Source organism: Schistocerca serialis, chromosome 6, assembly GCF_023864345.2.
Source record: "Schistocerca serialis cubense isolate TAMUIC-IGC-003099 chromosome 6, iqSchSeri2.2, whole genome shotgun sequence".
NCBI classification, from domain to species: Eukaryota; Metazoa; Arthropoda; class Insecta; order Orthoptera; family Acrididae; genus Schistocerca; species Schistocerca serialis.
The window spans coordinates 649,544,760-649,571,169 of NC_064643.1; the positions used below are offsets into that span (position 1 = coordinate 649,544,760).

A 26,410-nucleotide genomic window follows, 5' to 3' on the forward strand; every position below is an offset into this window, starting at 1 on the left:
GTCTAACCTTTGTTACAGAAGGAACTGTTAAAAAGGAGGAATTTTTTATGGATTCACTTAATTGAATGAGTTGTGTTTTAACTTAAACCTTGAACAATTTATAGTTTCAGTACCTATTATTGTGAGGATATATGAAGTCCCGATTTTTGGTCCCAAGACAGTCAGTCCAAGGCTAATTTTCAGACGGGAAGTCTGTATCAGATAGAGTAACAATAATGGATTAACTTAACAGTGGAATTAGTGCACCACAAATAGGCTGTGAGTTAGCACAATGACAGTGTCTGTCCAATTTGAGAAATAGTGTCACACATACCTTATTATTCTGCAAGTACTGTGAACTGTGTGGTTAGGTTTTTACTGTTCATAGGTATTCAACAATAAACTATTGTAGCAGTATGCTGATGTTTGCCTGTAATTTATTAATGAGGCTTATCAAAATTTGTCAATGGTGAACTGGCCATAGAACTCTGTAATATGGGGTAGTTGTGAACAGTGAAAGAAAAGAACTGTGAAATGCAACTGTGCAACTGTCAGCTACATCATTTACAGCAGTCAGTGTTAAACTTTTTGTCCAAAAGCTAAATGACTGCACACTGGCCTGTGGTACCTTTACTTGGTAAGGAGTAATCTGTGCTGTTTATGTAGTATTTGTTATATTTACCACACACACAAACTAAGTTGACACTCGTCATGGTGGCTGAAGGGAGCAACTATAAAGGCATTTCCCATTTACAGGCACTCCAATCAGTCACAGTGACGAGCGCCAAGTTAGTTCACACATATATATTATTATTATTATTATTATTATTCCCTACAGCACGAAGTAAAACTAATGCTAACAAAAGAAATTTATAACATGCTACAGTTCAGGGTAAAATCCAAATTTTCTGAACAATCGTCAAACATTTTACGGCTCTGCAACATACAACTGTTCACAAACTATACAGCTAGCAATTTTATTCACCACAGCCACTATCAACACTGCCTTGACAGATGAGAATGGAGAACTAGAAGCTCAATACACCCAGAGTCCCTTGATTCTAGGACAAAAAAGTTATCATCCACATTACTCCATAACAATACTTTCCTAATTATGTGCTTGGTAATCGAAAATGCTACATCTTCAGATTTTTAGCACACTAAAAATACAGTGATTCAAAATATATCATGGGGACCTGAAACGTGTAACAAAACATCTGCCATCAATGAGTAAATGATGAGACTAAGATAATACATAAGTACAAGACAACTGGATCAGGACATGTATATTCAACACTGCATAGGCAACAAACAGATTTGACTTGGATTTGCACACTGTAAACAGTGAAGAGACTTCCTGCACCTTGTGATTCTATCTCCTCTCTACGACTTTTACATTTCACCATATCTTTCCTGTTCCTTTCCTTATTCTAATCATAGAGTAGTCATTACTATCCAATTTGTAAGAACAATCCAAGAACTTCTTACATGAATTAACATGTCTGTAGTTCTTATAGCTCTTGCATGAGTAAATATCTACTGGCCTAAAGGGTATCATGGGAAAAACATACTTAACTGGGCATCTTCTGAGACTCGTGGTATGTGGTACACAAATATGACCTATATTTACATTGTCATATTTTAACATATGTTCTTTTTATTGTCATATTTTGACATACATCCTTTTTTAAATTCTCTCTCCAATTACATGTAGTCACACTTGAAACTGGCTTTAACAAAACCACTTAAGTTTCCACCACTACCGAAGTTCATAATAGATAAGAAGTTTTTAAATTTACACGTTCAAGTACCTCACACCTGAAATTTGTGTGATGGTTGTTCATGGTGTTAATTACAAGAAGTTCAGCTAATGTGATACCTAAGTTTTTTCAGTGACCTCTCTTCTGCACATGCAATAGAACAAGTTCCTCTATGGCAAAAAGGTTTGCTTTCATCCACATGTTGCATAACTCTCTTCAAAACAAAACAAAGTATAATACATGTACACAGTATTTAAATACAGGATCATCTTAAATAATTTTTATTGACAAAACCTAATAACAGTCTGAAACTATTTTGACCATTTCAGTATCTTACCCTTGGCATTACGTTAAATGTAAATTTGTGTGTGTGTGTGTGTGTGTGTGTGTGTGTGTGTGTGTGTGTGTGTGTCTCACACACCACACTTATGAACTTGATACCAGAGAAGACAATATCGTGCTGTTGTCACCTTTGTAGCTATTGTGAGATATTTTTTCTAACTGCTCTATATATTCATTTGGGAGACCTGTTTCTCGTGCTCCTTGTATTATCACACTCAGGTAAAGTTCAGAGGGAAGTCGGTCTTCTGGAATAGGCTGCCCTGGTATTAGCTCTGTTGGAGTGTTACATAGTTGATAGCAGCGGCACAGCAGTTTCTTCCCATCTGGTTTCTCAACTTCAACCTCAAACGGAAAGTAAATGTCTGATGAAACACCTTCTTGTCTGCAAAATAAGATACCCAATCTAGAAAGCTGAATTCAAACTTGCATCTTATGTTGTATTAACACCAGTAATAACACCAATGACAGGTTGCAATACAGGATACCTCATCAAAATTTGTATGTGTATTTATTTTACTGTAACTTCTAGTAAAAGCAGCAGTCTTATACAAACCAAGTAACGGCCATTTTATTTTGCTTAGTTTGCAGACATAAGAATGTCACAACCAAGTCAAAATGATAGCACGTATCTTTTTATCTGCAGGTTAAAGTGTTCGCCCAATAGATTTCTCAGCAAAATAGACTGTCAGTTCTGCACAAGACAGAAGCAAAAACCTTATTTATGGGCAAGTTTAACAAAAGTACCACTGAGAAGCAGTGACTAATAAAAGAATGTTTTCTCAAGAATTTGCAGTAGTGTTCCAAAAGCTAATAAATAATGGCAAAGAAAATATATACACTTGATGTACAGAAGGAAATTACCTCTGTCGATATACTTCAAACTTTTAGGAGCACTATTACCAAAGGAGATTGAGGTTTGCCGACAACGTTGTAATTCTGTCAGAGACAGCAAAGGACCTGAAAGAGTAGTTGAATGGAATGGACAGTGTCTTGAAAGGATGATGTAAGATGAACATCAACAAATGCAAAACGAGGGCAATGAAATGTAGTCAAATTAAATTAGGTGATGCTGAGAAAGTTACATTAAAAAATGAACTCTTAAAGTAGTAGATAAGTTTTGCTATTTGGGGAGCAAAATAACTGATGATGGTCAAAGCAGAGAATATAAAATGTAGGCTATCAATGGCACAGAAATTGTTTCTAAAAAAGATAATTCTCTTGACAGAGTATAAATTTAAGTATCAGGAAGTCGTTTCTGAAAGTATTTGTATGGAATGTAGCCATGTATGGAAGTGAAACAGGGACAATAAATAGTTCAGACAAGAAGAGAATAGAAGCTTTCGAAATATGGTACTACAGAAGAATGCTGAAGATTAGATGGGTAGATCATGTAACTAATGAGGAGGTACTGAACAGAATTGGGAAGAAGAGGAATTTGTGACAACCTGACTAGAAGAAGGGATCGGTTGATAGCACACGTTCTGAGGCATCAAGGGATCGCCAATTTAGTACTGGAGAGAAGTGTAGAGAGTAAAAATCATAGAGGGAGACCAAGAAATGAATACACTAAGCAGATTCAGAAGGATGTAGACTGCAGTAGTTATTCAGAGATGAAAAGGCTTGCACAGGATAGAGTAGCATGGAGAGCTGCATCTCTGGACTGAAGACTACGACAACAACAACAACAACAACAACAACAACAAGATGTGTCCTGCAATATATCTTGTTGCAGGACACTTAACATTACCAAAATACAACAGTCTAGGTCTTGAAACGGGTATTTAATGTGTCCGGAAGCTTCATTGTAGTGTACACACTGCACAACTATCGTTCAAAATCTATGTTAAAACCCTGAGTCGCAGTGTAAGAATGATGCAGGGAAAGGTTAACAATTGTCTTTAGCAACACCGATTCAAGCTCTGTAGCATTGATAAGGTGCTGCTATCATAGAAATGCATGGACTGAAACTTGGAAGAAATCTAACAGTAAAGAATGTCGAACATGTAAATTTAGTTTCAGGGATGACAAACAAGATTCATTATGCTTTAAATGAATGATGGCAGTGCAAATCAAAGCGTATTCAAGGCCTGGTTTGAGTGCATTTTTCAAGACAATTTGGCCCCCTTCCCTTCCCATGTATACTTTTGCCTATGTCAGTTTTTGCTACTAACTGATGTGCACTGTATACAAATCTTGCACCTGGATACCCTTGGTGGCCCCAAGAAACCACGACTAACTGTGATACATTCTGTCCCCCTAGCATCCTTCTTAACTTGGTGCCCCCAAGCAGTGACTTGTGTCACTTGGGCCTTAAACTGGCCCTTAGTATATTCTGCAGTAAAACTGTACAGCATTGATTATCATGATTTTGATAAATCTCTTTACAAGGGACCCTCCCCCTATCATAGAACAACTTTAAATACACAACTATGGGGATGTAGGCATGAAAAATCTGCTTCCATAGCTTGTATTACACGTTTATTGAAGTAGGCTGCTCCAACACTGCCCCATCGAGCAAGGGTGCCCAAAGGCACCCACCAATAAACCTGCAGGTAGGCACATACAGGGTAGGCAACCTGCCAGGTAGTCTTACTGCACTTTCATGCACTGCTCTATTGCGTGCAGCCTGATGCATGGCATCATATGCTTTATTAATACTTAACAGTTCTAAGTGAATATAGCTATAACAATGACTTTTTGAAATAGCCCATTCCTATTTCCCCTTTGTTGGAAAGAACAATTCTTATTTGTTGGAAAAGATGGATTGCCCTAGTACCTAGCTTACAGTAAGACGCTAATACAATGCGGACATACAATAGTCAGTGCCACCCGGTTTGGTGAGCTGGACAGTGATGCATAGAAGCAATTCACTGCCGTAATGAAAGGTGAAGCACAGCAACAGGTAATTTTGATGCAGAAAAAAAAAAAAATCATATTGTAGAGTACACATTCTGCATTTTCTTCAAATGCATCAGTTCCAGATATTACACGTGTTTCATTTAACTAATTTCACATCATTGTTGAGTAGGGATATTCAACTGATGTTGCATTACAAGCAAGCTACAAAGTTGCACATAAATTTGCAACAAGTAGCACACCATTTTCAATGGAGCACCTGTTAAAACCGTGTTTGCTGGCACTTGCAGCGTGCTTAACACCAGGAGACTTAAAGAAATATAAAGCAGTTTGTCTCTCCAAGAAAACAATTTCTTGTCAGATCCGAGGTAACGGCACCTGTCCAGAAAAATCTACCGAAGGAGAAAGTTCTGACTTTTTGCTTATTACCAGCCTTGATGAAATAACTTATGTAACAAACTATGTATGGCTTGTACAACCACAGGTCACGATATATTTGAGGTGGTGTGTGAATCCGTTGAAGACATGTTTGCGATGGGGGCAGGTTCTGTACTGTGACAATAGATGGAGCACTGCTGGTCGTTGGAAGTTTCCTGTATGAAAGAAAAACTCAAAACCAAATTTGAAAAAGATATATCAAGTATACACTGTTTGGCCATCAAGAATGCAGTAAACCACCAGAGCTGAGAAAGAAGCAAGGGAATGTCATTACAGGGAAGATACTTACTATCTCCTGGTACCTTTGTTTTATTTTTAAGCCATAGTTTATTTATTCATTCAATCACAAAACACATCGTATGGATGTCATCAATACTTCACACATTGCTACTTATATATAGTCCTACAACACAACACTAATACTTAGGCTGACTAATGATTTGCCCCTTTATTCTGACGCATGCCACATTTTGTGTAGTGCTTTCTTTCAAGATCAGCTATGCTAAGATAGAAAGCACTTTTAAGTGGACCACCACACTGCATGCAGTTTATAGACACAAAACACATAAACATCAGTAAACATCAGAATTCTTCTACCATATCGTGTTCATCACAAGAAAAAACCTGATGTAAACATTATACCTTGTATTCTGCATTTGCTTGAATCTCATTGGGTTTCATTTTGTGTGGGCAGAAGCCAAGCTATATTCAGTACAGCCAAGAACAATCATAAGGATACATTTTATGCTGTGTTACAGGCATACAGACTGAGCGATAACGCAGAAAACTAAACAGCTTCACCGGCGCATTTAACTTTGACAGCAATGGCTAACCAGGGTCCAAATAACCTACAATGATGTGAACAGTTGCAGTTCAAACGTAAAAGGAGACACGCAGAGAAACTATAAAGCTTCAAATGTCATTTAATTTTTAAAGAGACTGGAATAATATTTGGCAAAACTCCAGGACTACTGCACACTTCTTAGGTGACCAAAGCATAAAATGCTCTTGTTCTCACCTAACATGGTATTCTAATTACAAACCAACAGTGATGAAAATTTCTAACTTAAACACAGGGTAACTTTTCTGAGCGAGCTATATGCGATGCAAAAGCATACTGCAGGGATTTAGTTCATTGTATTGTTGAATGCTAGTGCCACTGAAGGTTTCAATTCAGCCAATCCTCTGGTAATCTCTTAGCTCCTTCCTTATCCACAACCGAGAAATACATTTCAGTTCTGGAATTGTCATCTGCTACATTGATAACCGGTCGATGACCAACTGAATTCACGAAGCCACCCAGGCACCACATTTTCCCCTCTCCTTTTATGACATACCGTTCTCCAGCCAGCATTCGGCAGTGATATGTGAAAAAGCTGTGTGCATTAGTTCCAGTACGTCTGGCGGCTTAAGATGATTGTTATTTCTCATGACCCATCCCTTAACTTGGTTCCAGTTATGTTGGGTTCAAATGGCAATGGTACAGTGGCAAATGTAAAAATGCAGCAGTTTTATCCTGTACTTGAAGCTGTGAAAATGATTCTTTTTCATGTTTCGATGGCACTTATCACTCTGGTTCATGTGAGACTACATCTGCGGTATAAAACAACCGACATAGTCCAAAATAAAAAGAGTATTTGGTTTTTCATTTTTGTCCTAAAAATTAAATTATGTTTTCTTAATTTAAACAACCTTACATAACACACTTTCATAAAATACCAATTATTACAGATTTATATTTGAAATGGAAACAGGCATTTCGCATGCAATATGTAATTAGAAATAAGAAGACTTGCATTTTTCATAAAAATCTGAAAGAGTGATCCATGATCTGCATCAGATTCCACTATACATTCGGCGTGTATTTGTACCTCACCTGTTTCAAATATAGTCCCAAGGAAAACTTCGAAGATGATTTTTTTCTGTAACGTTATGAAAAATGTTACGAACAACCTATTTCTCAGCATACTGTTAAGTTTTCCACACACGTGTTTCACTATGGAGCAGGAAGCACACTCAACAGTTTTTAAATAAATAATCTATTATCAGCACAAGAACCACGGCACAACAGTACAGAGACGGTGACTGTACACATTTTTTAAACAATAACTACATAGCTAAAGTGTGATTAAGAAAAACATTTATGGGTGTTAATGTAACATTGAAGATGGTGTAATTAGATGAATGACGAACACAAACTTCACTTAACAAAGGTTTATTCAGTACTTGCAAATACAATAGCATGGAGCGAACTGCCTACAGCCAGAACACATACGGTGTATATACACAGTTACAGAACATTCTAGTAAAATGATTCTTGATGTTTGTGGATACTTCTAGAATGTCCTCGAACCGAATATACAAATTAAAATTTTACAGCTCAGGTGAGTTTTGAACTCTCAACCCTCCATGCAACAGTGTAGTATCATAATTGCTACACCACAGTGACGGTGCTACTCAGCTTCTTCTGTGACAATACATTAGAATATCCATATGTAAGTAGGACCTATTTCCAAGAGCGTAGCAACACCAGTATCTGTGTGCTACATTTCTGACCAATCATCATGTTTGTGCTTGTTTACATCATGTTTATTCTTACGATGAACAGAGTATTCAGTGCTTTCATCTCCATTCATTTGTGGCAGTTCGTTCAATTAAATTATGCCACCATGCCATTTTATATATATATGCTACTACTGAGGAGGCAGCTCTGGGGCCCACTTCACTGGCGTGGTTTTTCCAAACGTGTTCTTCCCTTTCGAATGGTTAGCAAGAAACATCATTTGCCACCACACAGTGGCAGTTCATGGGGTGAGCATGTCATGTGCCTCAACTTGCCAATGAGTTGCATTAACCAACCAGATTTGCATCAGCATATTACCTTGTGTCAATGTCGGCTCAGTTCAGCTTGTATGAAATGGAACTCAAATGTATTGTATTTCTGGCTTAATAGGAACTTGCTGGGTGTCAGCAGCATTCTGTTACAAATATTGGTTGGTTGGTTTGTGGGATTGAAGGGACCAGACTACTAGGACCATCGGTCTCTTTTTCCACGAACTTGAAGCACCTTCAAAGAATAAAAACAAATAATGGAGATGACGAGACGTCACAGGACAAGAAAGATACAGAGACCAGACAAAAGGAATTAAAATCCCATCAAGTGTGACAGTGGTTGGTCGACCATAGAAACAAAAAAGGAAAAGCCAACCACCAAGAAATGCACTAAAAACCCCAGTCTAAAATTGTAGGCCAAAGGCCAGACAACACAAAAATAGGACAAATACTTAGATCAAGCAATAAGAACCCCCTGCACAAATAAAACTCAAAACTTAATCTGCCATCGCAACATCACCTGATAAAAGTGCAGGAAGCGTATTAGGCAGTGCAAACGTCTGCCTGAGCTGAGTTAAAAGCTGGCACTCCAACAAGATGTGGACCACCGTCAAAGCTGACCTGCAGCAACATAGAGGTGGGCCCTCATGGCGCAATAAATAGCTGTGTGTCGTCCAGGTGTGGCCAATATGCAGCCAGCAGAGGACAACAAAGTCCTGGCGAGAGACCCGCAAGGAGGAGCGCCACTCACCAGTAGCCTCCTTGATGGCCCGAAGTTTGTCGGGTGAAGGAAAGGTGCGTCATTCTTCACCCCAGGTGTCAAGTACTTTCTGCCGCAAAACTGACCTGAGGCAACTCTCCGAAAGGCCAATCTCCAAGGCTGGTGCACCGACAGCCTGTATGGCCAGCGTGTCAACATGTTCATTTCCCAGGATGCCGACATGACCCGAGGTCCACACAAAGACCACAGAGCAGCCGCAATGGGCAAGAGTATGGAGGGACTCCTGGATAGGCATCACCAAACAAGAGCAAGGAAAACACCAGTCGATAGCTCATAAACTGCTCAAGGAGTCACTACAGATAACGAAGGTCTCAACTGAGCAGGAGCGGATATACTCCAAGGCACAAGAGATGGCGACCAGCTCGGCAGTGAAAACACTGCAGCCAGCCGGCAATGAGTGTTGTTCATAATGATCCGCTAAAGTAAGAGCATAACCGAAACGACCAGCAACCATCGAACCGTCAGTATAGACAAAGTCAGAGCATTGAAACGCGGCAAGGATTGAAAGAAAGCGGTGGCGGAGGGCCTCAGCAGGGACTGAGTCCTTCGGGCCCTGTGCCAAATTGAGCCGAAGGCATGGGCGGGGTACACACCACTGGGGTATATGCAGAGGTGCCCAGAAAAGATGTGGAAGAGGGAAAACCTCAAGCCCAGAGAGAAGAGCTCTGACGTGAACCACAATTTTACATCCTGACCGGGGCCGCCGTTCCGGAAGATGGACGACCAACTGAGGGAACAGGAGACAATAATTAGGATGCCCGGGCAAGCTACAAATGAGTGTAGCATAAGCGGCCAGTAATCATTGGCGCCGGAACTGCAATGGAGGGACACCTGCCTCCACAAGTAAGCTGTTAACAGGGCTTGTCTGCTAAGCTCCAGTGGCGAGTCTGATCCCACTGTGAAAGATGGGGTCCAGCTACTGCAATGCGGAAGGGGATGCCGAACCGTAAGCCAGGCTCCCATAATCTAGACAGTACTGAATTAACGCCTGGTAGAAGGTTGGTTGGTTGGGTTAAAGATTAAAGGGACCAAACTACAAAGGTCATCGGTCCCTTGTTTCATAAAAACACAGAGCACAGGGGAACTATCCACCAGTCAAGCGAAGCACTAAAAGAAAAACTCCAGGGGAAGAAAAGCCCCATGGTCTATTGTAAGACAACATGGAAAACAGAGCACAGCAACAAAAACAACATAGAGAACAAAGGCAGAAGGAATTAAAACTGCACAGCAGAGAACTGTGGCTGGCTGATCACGAAAATAATAGGATGAGCCAGCCACTCTGCAACACGTTAAAACCTCCAGCCTAAAAGTTTAGGGCGGAGTCGAATCACAACACAAAACTAAGTAAAAGAGAGAGCTCAAAAGAGGGTGATGTTAAAAAAAAATTTAAATGGACCTATAAAATCCGCTTGCGCGAATAAAACTTAAAACCCGATCTGCCATAGAGACATTGTCACCTAAGAGAGATGATAAAGCACCCTGGAGATTAAAAGTTCGCCTGAGGGCGGTTAAAAGAGGACAGTCCAACAATATATGGGCCACCGTCATAAGCGCACCACAGCGACAATGAGGGGGGTCCTCTCGACGCAGCAGATGACCATGCGTGAGCCAAGAGTGACCAATGCGGAGCCTACAGAGAACCACAGAATCCCTCCGAGAGGCCCGCATGGAGGAACCCCACACAGTCGTGGCCTCCTTTACACGCCGCAGCTTGTTGGGTACAGACAGGGTGCGCCATTCGTCGGCCCATATCCCAAAGACCCGACGGCGTAACACCGATCGGAGATCAGTTGCCGGGAGGCCAATCTCCAACGGCAGTTTGCGGGTGGCTTCTTTAGCTAACTTGTCGGCGTGTTCGTTGCCCGCTATCCCAACGTGTCCCGGGGTCCATATGAACACCACTGAACAGCCACGTTGTGCAAGAGCATGAACGGACTCCTGGATGGCAACAACAATGGGATGGCGTGGGTAGCACTGGTCAAGAGCCTGGAGACTACTGAGAGAGTCACTGCAAATGACAAAAGACTCGCCAGTGCTGGTACGAACACGCTCAAGGGCACGAAAAATAGCTGTTAGCTCTGCAGTGTAAACACTGCAGCCGTCCGGCAAGGAGCGCTGGTCGACATAGTCCGCATGAGCGTAAGCGTACCCCACACGGCCATCAACCATCGAGCCATCGGTATAGATAACCTCCGAGTCACGGGATTCGTCGAGGAGAGCAAGAAATTGGCGGCGCAAGACTGCAGGAGGAACTGAATCCTTTTGCCATTGGGAGAGGTCCAGCTGAAGCTGCGGCCGACGGATACACCAAGGTGGTGTATGTGGGCGGACCTGAAAAGCAGATGGAAGAGGCAAAGACTCGAGTTCACTAAGCAGGGACTGAACACGGATCCCAATTGCATGGCCTGATCGCGGCCGCCGGCGTGGAAGATGGACTGCCGCATCGGTGAAAAGGAGACGGTAGTTAGGGTGACGGGGAGAACAACGGACGTGGGCAGCATAGCTGGCTAAGAGTTGTTGACGCCGAATGTAGAGCGGAGGAACCCCAGCCTCAGCAAGTAGGCTATTAACAGGACTGGTGCGGAATGCTCCTGTCGCCTGTCGAACCCCACAGTGGTGAATGGGTTCCAGCAGTTGCAACGTTGAGTGCGACGCTGAGCCATACGCCACACTCCCATAATCCAGTCGGGACAGCACAAGGGCTTTGTAGAGCTGCAGCAGCGTGTTACGGTCTGCACCCCAAGTTGTGTTGCGGAGGCAGCGGAGGGCATTCAGATGCTGCCAGCACTGACGCTTGAGCTCACGAATATGTGGAAGCCAAGTAAGCCGGGCATCGAACAGCAATCCCAGAAAACGGTAAGTGTCAACAACCCTTAGCTTAGCATCCTGAAGATAAAGCTCAGGGTGGGGATGGACAGTGCGACGCCGACAAAAGTGCATAACACAAGTCTTCGCAGGAGAAAACTGAAACCCATGGGCTAGGGCCCACGCCTGCGCCTTGCGTATGGCTCCCTGCAACCGACGTTCTGCAACACCAATGGTGGAGGAGCTGAAAAAGATGCAGAAATCGTCAGCATATAACGTGGGTGAGACAGACGACCCTACTGCTGCTGCAAGGCCATTAATGGCCACAAGGAAAAGGGGCACGCTCAATACAGAGCCCTGTGGAACGCCGTTCTCCTGGATATGAAGTGAACTATGGGATGTGCCAATTAAAACGCGGAATGTCCGAACAGATAAAAAATTCTGAATAAAAATGGGGAGAGAGCCCCGGAGACCCCACCCGTGCAGCGTGGCGAGAATATGGTGCCGCCACGTCGTGTCATATGCTCTGGAGAGGTCAAAAAAGACGGAGACGATGTGTTGGCGCCTGGAAAAAGCAGTGCGGATTACAGACTCAAGGAGGACCAAAGTATCGGCGGTGGAACGGCCCTGACGGAAGCCGCTCTGGCATGGAGCCAGGAGACCCCGAGACTCGAGCAGCCAACACAGCCGTCGACTCACCATGCGTTCCAGCAGCTTGCACAGAGTATTGGTTAAGCTAATGGGCCGATAACTATCCACAGTAAGCGGGTCCTTACCAGGCTTCAGCACCGGAATGATGGTACTTTCTCGCCACTGCGACAGAAAGACACCATCACCCCATAAGCGGTTGAAGATGGCAAGAACACATCGCTGACAGTCCGGGGACAGGTGTTTGAGCATCTGATTGTGGACGCCATCTGGCCCAGAGGCTGTATCGGGGCACTGTGCCAGGGCACTCTGGAGTTCCCACAAACTAAATGGGGCGTTATACGCCTCAGGGTGGCGAGAAGCGAAAGAAAGCCGTTTGCCTTCCTCCCGGCGTTTGAGCGCGCGAAACGCAGGCGGGTAATTCCCCGACGCAGAGGCCCGAACATAGTGCTGAACTAAATGCTCGGCGATTGCATCGGCATCGGTGGATACTGCCCCGTTGATGGTAAGCCCTGGGACACCTGTAGAGTACTGCAATCCAAAGATGCGCCGAATCTTCAGCCACACCTGGGAGGGGGAAGTACGGGAACCAATCTTGGAAACGTACCTCTCCCAACACTCCTGTTTCCGCCGTTTGATAAGCCTCCGTACCTGAGCATGGAGACGTTTGAATAAAATGAGGTTCTCCAAAGACGGGTGCCGCTTATGTCGCTGAAGAGCCCGCCGACGTTCTTTAATGGCGGCAGCGACCTCTGGAGACCACCAAGGCACCGACTTTCGCCGGGGGCACCCGAACGAACGAGGAATGGTACGTTCCGCAGCGGAAACAATCGCTGCAGTCAGTGTCTCAACCGCCACATCGATGGTACCATGGGGGAGAGAGTCAACAGTGGCAGCAGAGCAGAACGTGTCCCAGTTTGCCTTGCTAAATGCCCATCTAGGCGAGCACGCAAAGGAGTGACGCTGTGGTAGTGAAAGGAAGATCGGAAAATGGTCACTACCACACAAGTCCTCGTGGACTCTCCAGTGGACCGATGGTACAAGCCCTGGGCTGCACAACGACAGATCTATGGCCGAGAACGTGCCGTGCGCCACACTGAAATGTGTGGCGGCGCCAGTGTTTAAGAGGCAGAGGTCGAGTTGGGAGATGAGATTCTCGACCTCCCTGCCTTGGCCAGTAACCTTCGTTCCACCCCACAGGGGATTGTGGGCGTTAAAATCCCCCAGGAGAAGAAAAGGCGTGGGGAGGTGGGCGACAAGCGCAGCCAATTCGGTCAGGGAGACTGTACCACCTGGAGGGAGATAGACACTGCAGACGGTTATGTCCTGGGTAGTCCTTACACGGACAGCCACAGCTTCCAATGATGTTTGAAGGGGCACAGGAGCACTATATACAGAGGTAAGGACATACACGCAGGCTCCACCTGACACACAATTGTAAGTGCTACGGTTGCAGTAATAGCCCCTGTATCCACGAAGAACAGGGGTCCGCATTGCCGGGAACCAGGTTTCTTGGAGGGCAATGCAGAAAGCAGGTGTCAGGCTTAAAAGCTGTCGTAGCTCAGGGAGATGGCTAAAATAACCGCCACAATTCCACTGGAGGATTGTACAAAGCGTGTCCGGTAGGGGCATGCAGGCACTGAAAAGGCAAATTACTTGGCAGGGTCACATGCTGCCACCGACTGAGCGACGGACGTCACTACGGCCATCGTTTCTGAGGAGACGGCGAGATCCAGGTCATCAGGGGACGCAAAGAGCTCGACCTCGTCCTCAGAGGCTGAGCTGACAGGGAGCGTTGGTGCGGGAACCACTGGGTCCTTATCCTTCTTGGAGAGCTTCCTTTTCTCTCTCTTGTCTTTGGGAGGAGGGTTGTCATGCTGGGAGGGCTTTCCTGACGCATCATCAGGAACAGAGGAAGAGCGTGAAGCCCTTCGACCAGCAGCTGGTGGCTTCTTCAACCACTGGCTAGTGTCTTGTGAGACACTGGGGAAGTCCTTGGAAGGGACGCCCCCAAGGGATCCCTTCCGAACAAGTGAGGCCGGAGGAGGCTGTTGCATCCCCGGCTGAGCAGCCGGAGGGAGCTGTCGCTTCCCCGGCTGAGGAGCCGGAGAGGGCTGTCGCCGCTCCGGCTCAGAGGTGGGGACCAACGTCCCCGGTTGCTTGGGGCGCACTGCTCCCAAACTCGGTGTTTTGGGAGCAGTGGAAGAGAGAGCGGCCTGTCCCAGCGGTGGGGCAGACGTTACCTGATTTCTCTGTGGGCCAACAGAGAAGGGAGTCTGTGCAGGAGCTGGTGGCGGCAGTGTGACAGTAGCATAACTCCTCAACATAGGTGTGGGGTTGAGTCGTTCTAATTTCTTCTTTGCCTCTTGGTAACTTAAACGGTCCAAGGTCTTAATTTCTTGTATCTTCCGCTCTCGTTGATAGACTGCACAGTCTGGTGAGCAGGGAGAATGATGCTCCCCACAGTTAACGCAGGTGGGAGGCGAAGCACATGGAGCATTAGGATGTGGAGGTCGTCCACAATCACGACACGTGGGGCTGGAAGTGCACCTGGAGGACATGTGTCCGAATTTCCAGCACTGGAAGCATCGCATAGGGGGCGGGACATAGGGCTTGACATCGCACCGGTATATCATGACCTTGACTTTCTCAGGCAAGCAGTCGCCCTCAAAGGCCAGGATGAAAGCACCGGTAGCGACCCTATTATCCTTCGGCCCCCGAAAGACACGACGGACAAAGTGTACACCTCGTCGTGCCAGGTTCTCACGTAGCTCGTCATCAGACTGTAGCAGAAGATCTTTATGAAAAATAATCCCCTGGACCAAATTTAAGGACTTATGGGGAGTGACAGTGACGGGGATGTCACCGAGCTTCTCACAGGCGAGTAATGCCTGGGACTGCGCAGATGAAGCTGCTTGTATCAAAATGGCCCCGCTCCTCATTTTGGAAAGAGACGCCACTTCCCCAAACTTATCTTCGAGATTGTGCACGAAGAAAAGAGGCTTAGTCCCCAAAAACGAATCCCCATCAGTTCCGCTGCATACAAGGTATCGTGGCGAATACGGCTCCTGTCTGTCTGCAGCCCTACGTTCCTCCCATGGTGTAGCTAGGGAAGGGAACGACTTCGGGTTATATGTCACAGCGTTAAATTCCACCTTACCATGCTTAGAGACATTGGCGGTCGGACGACCACCAGATTGAGATTTCACCCGCTTCATTGCGGGGCATCCGCCCCGATGCCACCCACTCCGACCAGGGGCTCTCCCCACGGGCGCCACCCAGCCACAGCAAAGGCCACCTGGCAGGATGGCCGTTGCCGGGAGTCCCGATGCCCCAGAGAGACGAGCATCTACTCCTTGGCTTACGTGGGGAGGTGTCAGCTCAGGCATCGGCAGTACGATCCCTGTGTTGTCAGGGGGCTACAACCTAGAGGGTACATGACAACCCCACCACAACGGGCTGGCTACCGTGCTGGATTTTGGGTGCCATGGGTAGTCCATAGTGATCGTAGGTGCTGGTGGTGACGCACTAAGGGCGGTACTTACACAATACATCAGGTGTCTATGCTCAAAATGAGGGATGGAGGGTGCAGGTACGACGCAAAGACGATCAAGAGTGCCAAGGTCGTAGGGCACAGAGGACTGATGGTGCACCACGTAAGGTGTCCTTCCCCAAAAGGCTCGTACTTCTGTGGAATTTGGAAAAATGGAGGTCAAACCCTAATGGGGACCATCACATTAAGGCCAAAACATTTGAGACTACTTTTAGTCGCCTCTTACGACAGGCAGGAATACCGCGGGCCTATTCTTACCCCCGAACCCGCAGGGGGACTGGTAGAAGGGTAGAGCGATCGGCACCCCAGCTGGTGTGACTCTGGCAATGAAAACGTTAAGGTGCCACCAGCATATCTGTTTAAGCTGTCAAATATGAGGGAGCCAAGTCAACTGGGTGTCATAACCAATACCAAAAACCGATGTTTCTCCACCACAGCAAGAGGTTTGCCGTCAAGATAAAGCCGTGGCTCAGGGTGATCAGTGCGTCACCAGCAGAAACGCATAACGCAGGTCTTGGCAGCCAAAAACAGGAAGTAATGCGCTACAGCCCAAGACTGCACCTTGCGGAAAACGCCCTGCAGCTGCCGTTCAGCAGCGGCAATGACAGTGGAGCTGAAGTATAGGCATAAGTCGTCAGTGTACAAGAAAGCTGAGACAGATGTTCCCACCACTGCAGTGAGCCCATTAATTGCAATTAAAAAGAGGCAGACACTTAAGACAGATCCCTGCGGTACTGCATTCAGCTGAACTCAGGAGGAACTATGGGAGGCCGCAACTTGCACATGGAAGGAACGAAGCGACAGAAAATTTTGTATGAAAATCGGGAGCGCACCCCAAAGACCCCAACCATGAAGCATAGACAGGATGTGATGTCACTATGTCTTATCGTATGCCTTCCGCATGTTGAAAAAGACGGTGACCAGATGCTGATGGCAGGCAAAGGCCATACGGATGGCAGACTCTAGGCACACCAGATTACCAGCGGCAGAGCGGTCCTTACGGAACACACCCTGAGACTGAGCCAGAAGGCCCCGAGACTCAAGCAGCCAACACAACCTCCGGCTCACCATGCGTTCAAGTAACTTGCAAAGAACATTGGTGAGGCTAATGGGGCAGTAGCTGTCCACCTCCAGTGGGTTCTTGCCAGGTTTCAACATGGGGATTACGATGCTTTCCCGCCATTGCAACGGGAACTCGCCCACAACCCAGATACGGTTGAATAGGTCTAGGAGGCGTCGCTGGCAGTCCACCAAGAGGTATTTGAGCATCTGACAGTGGATGCTATCTGGCCCGGAAGCCATATCAGTGCAAGTGGCTAGAGCACTTTGGAATTCCCACTCACTGAACGGAACATTGTACGATTCAGGGTGGTGTGTGTGAAATGAAAGGCTCCAACGTTCCAACCACTCTTTCCGGGAGCTGAAGGCCAGTGGGTAATTTGCAGAAGCGGAACTCTGAACAAAATGCTCCATTCAGTGAAAGCGCAGGTACCCTCACGGGGGTCCGACAATCATAGAGTCACCTGATCTTGGCCCAAACCTGCGATGGAGAGGTACGGAGGCCAATGGTGGAGACATACCTTTCACACCACTCCTCCTTGTGTTGGTGAATGAGGTGGCGGGCTCGAACACGGAGCCATTTAAAGGCGATGAGGTGTGCCAATGAGGGATGCCGCCTGTGATGCTGGAGTGCCTGCCTGCAATCTTTAATCGCCTCAGCGATCTCGGGCAACCACCAAGGCACAGTCCTCCGCTAAGGGGACCCAGATGAACAGGGAATGGCAGATTCTGCGGCAGTAGCGATGCCGGTGGTGACCGAGTGAACCACCGCATCAATGGCGTCATTGGTAAGAGGCTCAATAGTGGCAATGGAGGCGAACAAGTCCCAGTCAGCCTTATTCATAGCCCATCTGCAGGGGTGCCCAGAAGACTGACGCTGTGACAGTGACCACTTTCCGATCTTTCTGTCACTATCACACAAGTCATCATGCACGCTGCATTGGAAAGATGGTAATAGGCTAGGGCTGCAGATCGAAAGGTCAATGGCCGAGTACATGCCATGCGCCACACTGAAATGTATGAAGGCACCAGTATTTAAAAGAGAAATATCGAGCTTTGACAATACTTGCTCAACAATGCTGCCTCGTCCTGTTGCCACTGATCCACCCTACAGAGGGTTATGGGCATTGAAGTCGCCCAGTAACAAAAAGGGTGGCGACAGTTGGTCTACCAGTGCAACCAGGACATACTGCGGGACATCACCATCCAGTGGCAGATAGAGACTGCAGACAGTTACACCCTGAGGCGTCCAACCGAACAGCAACAGCCTCTAAAGGTGTTTGTTGAGAGACAGACTCGCTGTAAAGAGAGTGAACGACGTAGATGCAGACACCACCAGATACCCTCTCATAAGCTGCCAGGTTCCTATAATAACCCCGATAACCACAGAGGGCGGGAGTTAGCATCGCCGGAAACCAAGTTTTCTGAAGAGCAATGCAGTGGAAAGGGTGAAGACTGAGAAGTTGTCGGAGCTCAGCAAGATGGTGGAAAAAACCGCTGCAGTTTCACTGAAGGATGACAATGTCCACAGCCGAGAAAGGCGTGAAGGGACCTAGGAGGCCGATTACGCTGCTGGGTCACCTGCTGCCACTGACAGTACCGACGGGAGTGACATCCATCATGTCTGAGGAACCAACGAGATCTAGGTCCTCAGCGGACGCCAGAATCTCCACCGCGTCCTCAGATGCAGAGCTTGTAGGTAGCGGTGGAGTGGGTGCCACTGCAATTTCCTTGGTCTTAGGGGCTCTTTGATTTCTATTTCTCACACTGTTCTTTTGGTTGCCCTTGCTGGGAGGGCTTCTTTGATTCAGTCTCTGGGACTGAAGAGGACCGCGAAGCCCTACAACCAGCTACCTGGGGCTTCTTCAGCCCCTGGTGGGTGTCTGGTTTGCCACTGGTAGGAATCTGCTTGTGTCTGTATGTGTGGATGGATATGTGCGTGTGTGCGAGTGTATACCTGTCCTTTTTTCCCCCTAAGGTAAGTCTTTCCGCTCCCGGGATTGGAATGAATCCTTACCCTCTCCCTTAAAACCCACTTCCTTTCGTCTTCCCCTCTCTTTCCCTCTTTCCTGATGAGGCAACAGTTTGTTGCGAAAGCTTGAATTTTGTGTGTATGTTTGTGTTTGTTTGTGTGTCTATCGACCTGCCAGCGCTTTTGTTCGGTAAGTCACCTCATCTTTGTTTTTATATATAATTTTTCCCACGTGGAATGTTTCCTTCCATTATATATATATATATATATATATATATATATAAGAGAGTTAAATTGCACTGATCCGCACATAACCTCCAATTACACAATGTCTGAGAGTGACAGCATTAATAATGACGAATATATATATATATATATATATATATATATATATATATATATATATATATATATATAAAAATCAATCCAATGGTAGGAGAAGCGGAGGGCATCTCTACGGGGCAAGCAGAGCTCGGTGCCTGGGAAAGGCAATCTGCCTAGGAAATGATAATCCAAAATATTACTCAGCAAGCTTGAAAGCTGCGAGGTGGCAGCCCCATCACCAAGCTTAACCCGTGCAGCACTCTTAACGCGGCCAGGTGATTCTTTACCTACCAGCTCACATCAATGATTTGCCTCGGATAATGGATTCAAAGGAAACAGGCATAGGCTATGGAACACGAATTTGCGAGATAGAAACAAGAAACATTGCTTCACATTTGAGACATGGAACGTTCGTAGTCTTAATAAACCAGCTGCAGCAGCAACTTTGATAGCTGAACTAAAAACATAGAAGACAGATATTGTAGCTCTACAACAAGTTAGGTGACTTGGAGAAGAGATACACACGGAGGATAATTGTGTCATTTTTTATGGGGGAGATGAAAGACACCAAGAATTTGGTATTGGTTTTACTGTTAAGAACAGGATTGTTAATCAGGTTAAGGAATTTCATCCCATTAACAAAAGAATGTCTTACATAAGATTCAAACACCAGTGGTATGATATAACATTCATAAATGTCCATGCACCGACTGAAGATTCAACTGAGGATGAGAAAGATGAGTACTATGAAGAATTAGAGAGAGTAGTCAAAAGTATTCCAACAAGAAATATGAGAATTATCTTAGGGGACTTTAATGGAAAAATAGGTAAAGACGATATGTTCATCACCACAATAGGAAAACATAGCAAGCACTCGACCACAAACGAAAATGGATTAAAAATGATCAACTTTGCACTGTCAAAGAATGAGAATTTGCTCGAAGATGTTCCCTCACTAAGATATACACAAAAGTACATGGTGCTCTCCAGATGGCAAAACAGTAAATCAGATTGACCATGTTATGACAGATCAATGTTTCACTTCATTTATAAGAGATGTCAGAATGTATAGAGGAGCTGAAATTGGTTCAGATCATTTCCTAGTGGTAGGAAAGATGAAAATCAAGATGATTTGGAATCAACAACCAAAATCCACACCAAAACCTAATTTAGACATCAAACAACTGAAGGAACTGTCTATTAAAGAAGCCCATGTGATTGAAATAAATAACCGATTTACAGCATTGCAAGAAGCCGAGGAGGAAAATAGTGTCGAGAAACCTTGGGAACGAACAGAAGACTGTAGTAACAGATGCAGCAGAAAAAACACTGGGCAAGAAAAAGAAAACGAAGAAACAGAAATGGTTCAACAAAAAGTGCCAGAGGGCAGTAGAAAGGAGGAAAGAAGCCCAGATGCTGTGGCTGCATAATAGGGAGAGTGAGGACAGGAGAGAGAAGTTCAATGTCGTTAGAAGAGAAACAGCAAGAGTTCTATGAACAGAGAAAAGGAAATATCTAACTAGAGTCCTAGAATCTATAGAAGTGGAAAGCAGGAATGGAAACTCAGAGAAGTTGTTTCAGTATACAAAGAAAAGCAAGAGATGTTATCAAAGTGAAAACCTATTCATAAAAGATAAAAATCAAAATATGCTAACACAGCTGGAAGGTATCCTAGAAAGATGGATAGAGTATTTCTCAGAAATGTTAAATTGCACTGATCCGCACATAACCTCCAATTACACAATGTCTGAGAGTGACAGCATTAATAATGACGAATGTAGAATCACAGAACAGGAAGTAATCCACTCCATCCAAAAGCTCAAAAACAACAATACAGCAGGCGAGGACCAGATATCAGCAGAGATGTTAAAAGAGGGCGGAAGCAAACCACACAAAGAAATTTATAACCTTATCACAATGATCTGGAAAACTGAAACACTGCCTGAAGATTGGAAAACTGCAATAACTTGTCCCATACACAAGAAAGGAAACAGAATGGAATGTGGAAATTACAGAGGAATCAGTTTGCTGAACATACCATACAAAATTCTGTCCATGACCATTCTGGAAAAACTTAAACCTTATGCAGAAAACATTATTCAAGATTACCAGGCTGGATTTTGAACAAATCGTTCCACAACTGATAATTTGTTTACTATACGACAAATCTTTGAGAAATACTGGGAATTTAACAAAAACATCCATTGTCTCTTCATTGACTTCCAGCGAACCTACAACAGCATCCACAGAAGTAGCCTCTACAACACATTATGAGAATTTAGTATACCCAGTAAAATCAATAGGATGATACAACTGTGCATGGATGGCTCCCAGGCAACAGTGAAGTTCAGAGGATCCATATCCCCCACCTTTGCAATTAAAACAGGCTTGCATTAGAGAAAGTGGTTTGAGAGAGTAATTTACATCTATACAATGGTCTCCAATTCGAACACTGAAGTAAACCTTCTGGCTTATGCAGATGATATAGTGTTGCTGAATGAAAATGAAGAACTGAAAGACATATACAGATATCTCAAGTACAGTGCCAGCAAAATTGGGCTTTTGATTAACCAAGAGAAAACTGAATATATGGAAATAGGTCGAGTCATAAACCCAAATCCTTACTTTGAAATTGATCAACATTCTAAATTCAGAAAAGTTCTCCAGTTTAAATACCTTGGATCATGTTCCAATAATAAAAATATCACAACAATGGATATAAATGAAAGAATAGCCTCAGGGTGAAGATGTCTGTACTCACTAAGCAACCCACTCAAAAGTAAAGCTTTGTCAATCACCACAAAGATGAAGATATACAACACTATTATCTGCCCCATAGTACTATATGGTTCAGAAAGCTGGACACTTACAAAGAATGAAAGAGAAAAACTGAATGTTTTCGGAAGAAAAGTAATGAGAAAAATCTGGGGACCTGTGTTGGAGAATGGCGCATGGAGAATTCGAAAGAACAATGAAATTTATCAGTTAATGAAGCAACCCACTATCATCCAAAAATTAAAAAGTAGGAGACAACAATGGGCTCGACATGTGGTCAGAATGGAAAATAACAGAATCACCAAGAAAGTATTTGAAGGAACTCTCCAGACAACAAAACCATTGGGCCAACCTCATACAAGGTGGGATTTTTTTTTTTTTTTTTTTTTGGTGGGTTTTAAGGGCGCTCAACTACTGAGGTCATTAGCGCCCAGTCACTGTTGTTAGAGCACATGGAATCTAGTAAAACTCAAGGGGAAGGGGAGGGGGGGGGGGAGGACACCAGAAAGACCTGACAAAGATGCAGATAAAATAAGTAAAAAGGTTAGATGTCTTTGGACAAGCCAGTCAAAGTTATAAAACGCAGAACACGAGCAGCTGCTCGAGCGTCATCAGCTAAAATATCCGGTAAAGTAGATGGCAGGGACAGGACAACACGAGATTGACTAAAGCGGGGACACGACAATAAAACATGGCGCACTGTTAACGCCTGATCACAAGGGCACTGCGGGGCTGGGTCACCGGAGAGCAGGTAGCGGTGGCTAAACCGGCAATGCCCAATCCGCAACCTGGTCAGAACGATCTCCTCTCACCGAGATGGTTGGGAGGAGGTTGTCCAAGCAGTTGGGAGCGGTTTTACTGCCTGGAGCTTGTTTCCTTGGAGGGATGACGAAGCATCCCACCACCACGACACAAGCATCTTACAAACATCCCCACGAACGTCAGATGACAGGACACAATGGGAGGCTGGCCGAGGCAGGAGGACTGCAGCCTTGGCTGCAGCATCCGCAGCCTCATTCCCAGGCACTCCTACATGTCCGGGAACCCACAAAAAGCTTACAGGAGAACCATTATCAGCGAAAGAATGGAGGGACTGCTGTATCCGTTGAACCAAGGGATGGACCGGATAGGGAGCTCCAAGGCTCTGAAGAGCCCTGAGTGAGTCAGAGCAGAGTACATACGATGAATGGCGGTGGCGGCGGGCATACTGAACGGCCTGATGGAGAGCAAAAAGCTCGGCCGTAAAGCTGGAACATTGGTCGAGGAGCCGGTATTTAAAGGTGGCGGCCCCGACGACAAAGGCACAGCTGACACCATCGTCAGTTTTGGAGCCATCGGTGTAAATAAAGGTGTGACCGGCAAGTCGAGCACAAAGTTCGACAAACCGTGAGCAATACACTGCAGCCGGAGTACCCTCCTTCGGGAGTGAGCTGAGGTCGAGATAAATATGAACCGGAGCCTGGAGCCAAGGTGGTGTCGGACTCTCACCCTCTCTGAAGGTGGTAGGGAGGGCAAAATCCAATTGTCGAATCAGGCGATGGAAGCGGACTCCGGGGGGCAGCAGGGCAGACACATACAACCCGTACTGACGGTCGAGAGAATCGGCGAAGAAGGACTGGTAAGAGGGGTGGTCGGGCATAGACAACAGCCGGCAGGCATACCGACACAGCAGTACGTCGCGCCGGTAGGTCAATGGTAATTCGGCAGCTTCAGCATAAAGACTCTCGACAGGACTAGTGTAGAAGGCTCCGGTCGCAAGAAGTAACCCCCGATGGTGGATGGAGTTGAGACGGCGTAAGAGGGATGGCCGAGCAGACGAGTAGACGAAGCTCCCATAATCCAGCTTCGATCGGACTATGGACCGATACAAGTGAAGCAGGACAGTGCGATCCGCTCCCCAAGATGAACCACTAAGAACTCTGAGGACATTAAGGGAACGTGTACAACGGGCCGCCAAATAAGAGACATGCGGAGACCAACACAGTTTCCTGTCCAACGTGAGCCCTAGAAACTTAGTTGTTTCCACAAATGGGAGAACAACGGGACCGAGATGTAAGGATGGTGGAAGGAACGCTTTATATCGCCAAAAGTTGATACAAACCGTCTTCTCTTCAGAGAACCGGAAGCCATTTGCCACGCTCCATGAGTATAGGCTGTCTAGACAACGCTGAAGGCAGCGCTCCAGGAGGCATGTTCTCTGGGCACTGCAGTAGATCGCGAAGTCATCGACAAAGAGAGAGCCTGAGACATTAGGTGGAATGCAATCGATAATTGGATTGATCGCGATGGCAAAAAGGGCTACGCCCAAGACGGAGCCCTGAGGCACTCCGTTCTCCTGGACGAAGACGTCGGACAATACGGAACCCACACGTACCCTAAACTTTCGATCCGTTAAAAAGGAATCAATAAAAAGGGGCAGGCGACCGCGTAGGCCCCACCTGTGCGGAGGATACCTCCCCTCCAACAGGTATCATAAGCCTTCCCCAAATCGAAGAACACGGCTACCGTTTGGCGCCTTCGCAAAAAGTTGTTCATGATGAATGTCGACAAGGTCACAAGGTGGTCAACAGCGGAGCGGCGGCGACGAAAGCCGCATTGGACATTGGTAAGTAGCCGTCGAGATTCAAGAATCCAAACTAACCGAGCATGAACCATGCGCTCCATCACCTTACAGAGACACCTTGTAAGAGAAATGGGGCGGTAACTAGAAGGAAGGTGTCTATCCTTCCCGGGTTTGGGTATAGAAACAACGACGGCTTCACGCCAACGCATGGGGACCTGACCTTCGGTCCAGACGCGATTGTAGGTACGAAGAAGGAGGCTTTTGCCCGCCGGAGAAAGGTGTGCCAGCATCTGAACGTGAATGGCATCTGGCCCCGGAGCAGAGGACCGGGACAGTGCAAGCGCACGTTCGAGTTCCCGCATAGTAAAGGGGGCATTGTAAGTTTCCAGATTCAGCGAGTGGAAGGAAGGTCGCCGAGACTCTTCTGCCTCTTTCCTGGGGAGGAAGGCAGGGTGGTAATGGGCGGAGCTTGAAACCTCCACGAAAAACCGGCCGAAGGCGTTGGAGATGGCCACAGGATCAACGAGGACCCCATTACCTGAGGTCAGGCCAGGTACCGAGGAGTGGGCCTTAATGCCCGACAGCCGGCGCATGCCACCCCATACGACAGAAGAGGGAGTAAAACTGTTAAAGGAGCTGGTGAAAGAGGCCCAACAAGCTTTTTTGCTGTCTTTGATGACTCTACGGCATTGCGCTCGGAGTCGTTTGTATCCAATACAATTCGCCAACATAGGATGGCGGCGAAAGGTGCGTAAAGCACGTCGTCGAGCACGGATAGTGTCTCTACAAGCCTCGTTCCACCAGGGGACGGAAAGGCGACGTGAAGAAGAGGTAGTACGAGGAATGGAACGTTCGGCGGCATTGATGATAACAGCCGTGAGGTATTCGACCTGACTGTCACAACTGAGAAAATCGTGGTCCGGAAAGGTCGCCAGGGAGGAGTAAAGTCCCCAGTCAGCTTTCGGTATGTTCCAGCTCGAAGGACGTGGGGATGGGGTGTGGTGCAGGAGACGAACGACACAGGGGAATTGGTCGCTCGAATAGGTGTCAGAAAGGACATACCACTCGAACCGACGGGCAAGAGTGGTTGAACAGATCGAGAGGTCCAAGTGGGAGTAGGTATGAGTAGAGTCAGAGAGGAAATTCGGGGCGCCAGTATTGAGGCAGACAAGATTGAGATGGTTGAAGACATCCGCCAAGAGTGAGCCTCTTTGACAGGATGCAGGAGAGCCCCAAAGGGGATGATGGGCATTGAAGTCGCCAAACAATAAAAACGGCGGGGGAAGCTGAACAATCAGGTGCATCATGTCAGCCCGACTAACAGCAGATGATGATGGAGTGTAGATGGTACAAACTGAAAAAGTAAAAGCAGAAAGAGTAATATGGACAGCTATTGCTTGGAGTGGGGTGGTCGATGGGATGGTAATAGACATTGTCCCGAACGAGCAACATGACCCCACCCATGAGCTAGGATACCGTCCACAGGGGTGAGGTCATACCGCTCCGAGGTATAGTGGGTAAAGGCAATACGGTCAGTCGGGCGCAACTTGGCTTCCTGGAGACCAAGGACGAGCGGACAGTGCAGGCGGAGGAGCAGTTGTAATTCCTCCCGATTAGATCGAATACCTCCTATGTTCCAATGTAACAAGGCCATCGCTAGTCAAAAAAGAGGGGGAACGAGACGGGGGAAGAGATGGTCACCTCGACGGCTGCGGAGGGCCAG

General features: G+C 46.2%; 1 protein-coding gene across 2 annotated transcripts in view; it reads right to left on the bottom strand.

The window, feature by feature from the left end:
- Nucleotides 1-1,616: 1,616 nt before the first annotated feature.
- The window catches only part of LOC126484248 (gamma-glutamylcyclotransferase-like), a 31,481-nt gene continuing 6,687 nt past the window's right edge, over nt 1,617-26,410 (bottom strand). For both annotated transcript variants that reach the window (XM_050107665.1, XM_050107664.1), the window contains exon 4: nt 1,617-2,463. In XM_050107665.1, coding sequence (XP_049963622.1) covers nt 2,166-2,463 — 298 coding nt within the window. In that variant the 3' untranslated portion in view covers nt 1,617-2,165. The remainder of the gene's footprint in view (nt 2,464-26,410) is intronic.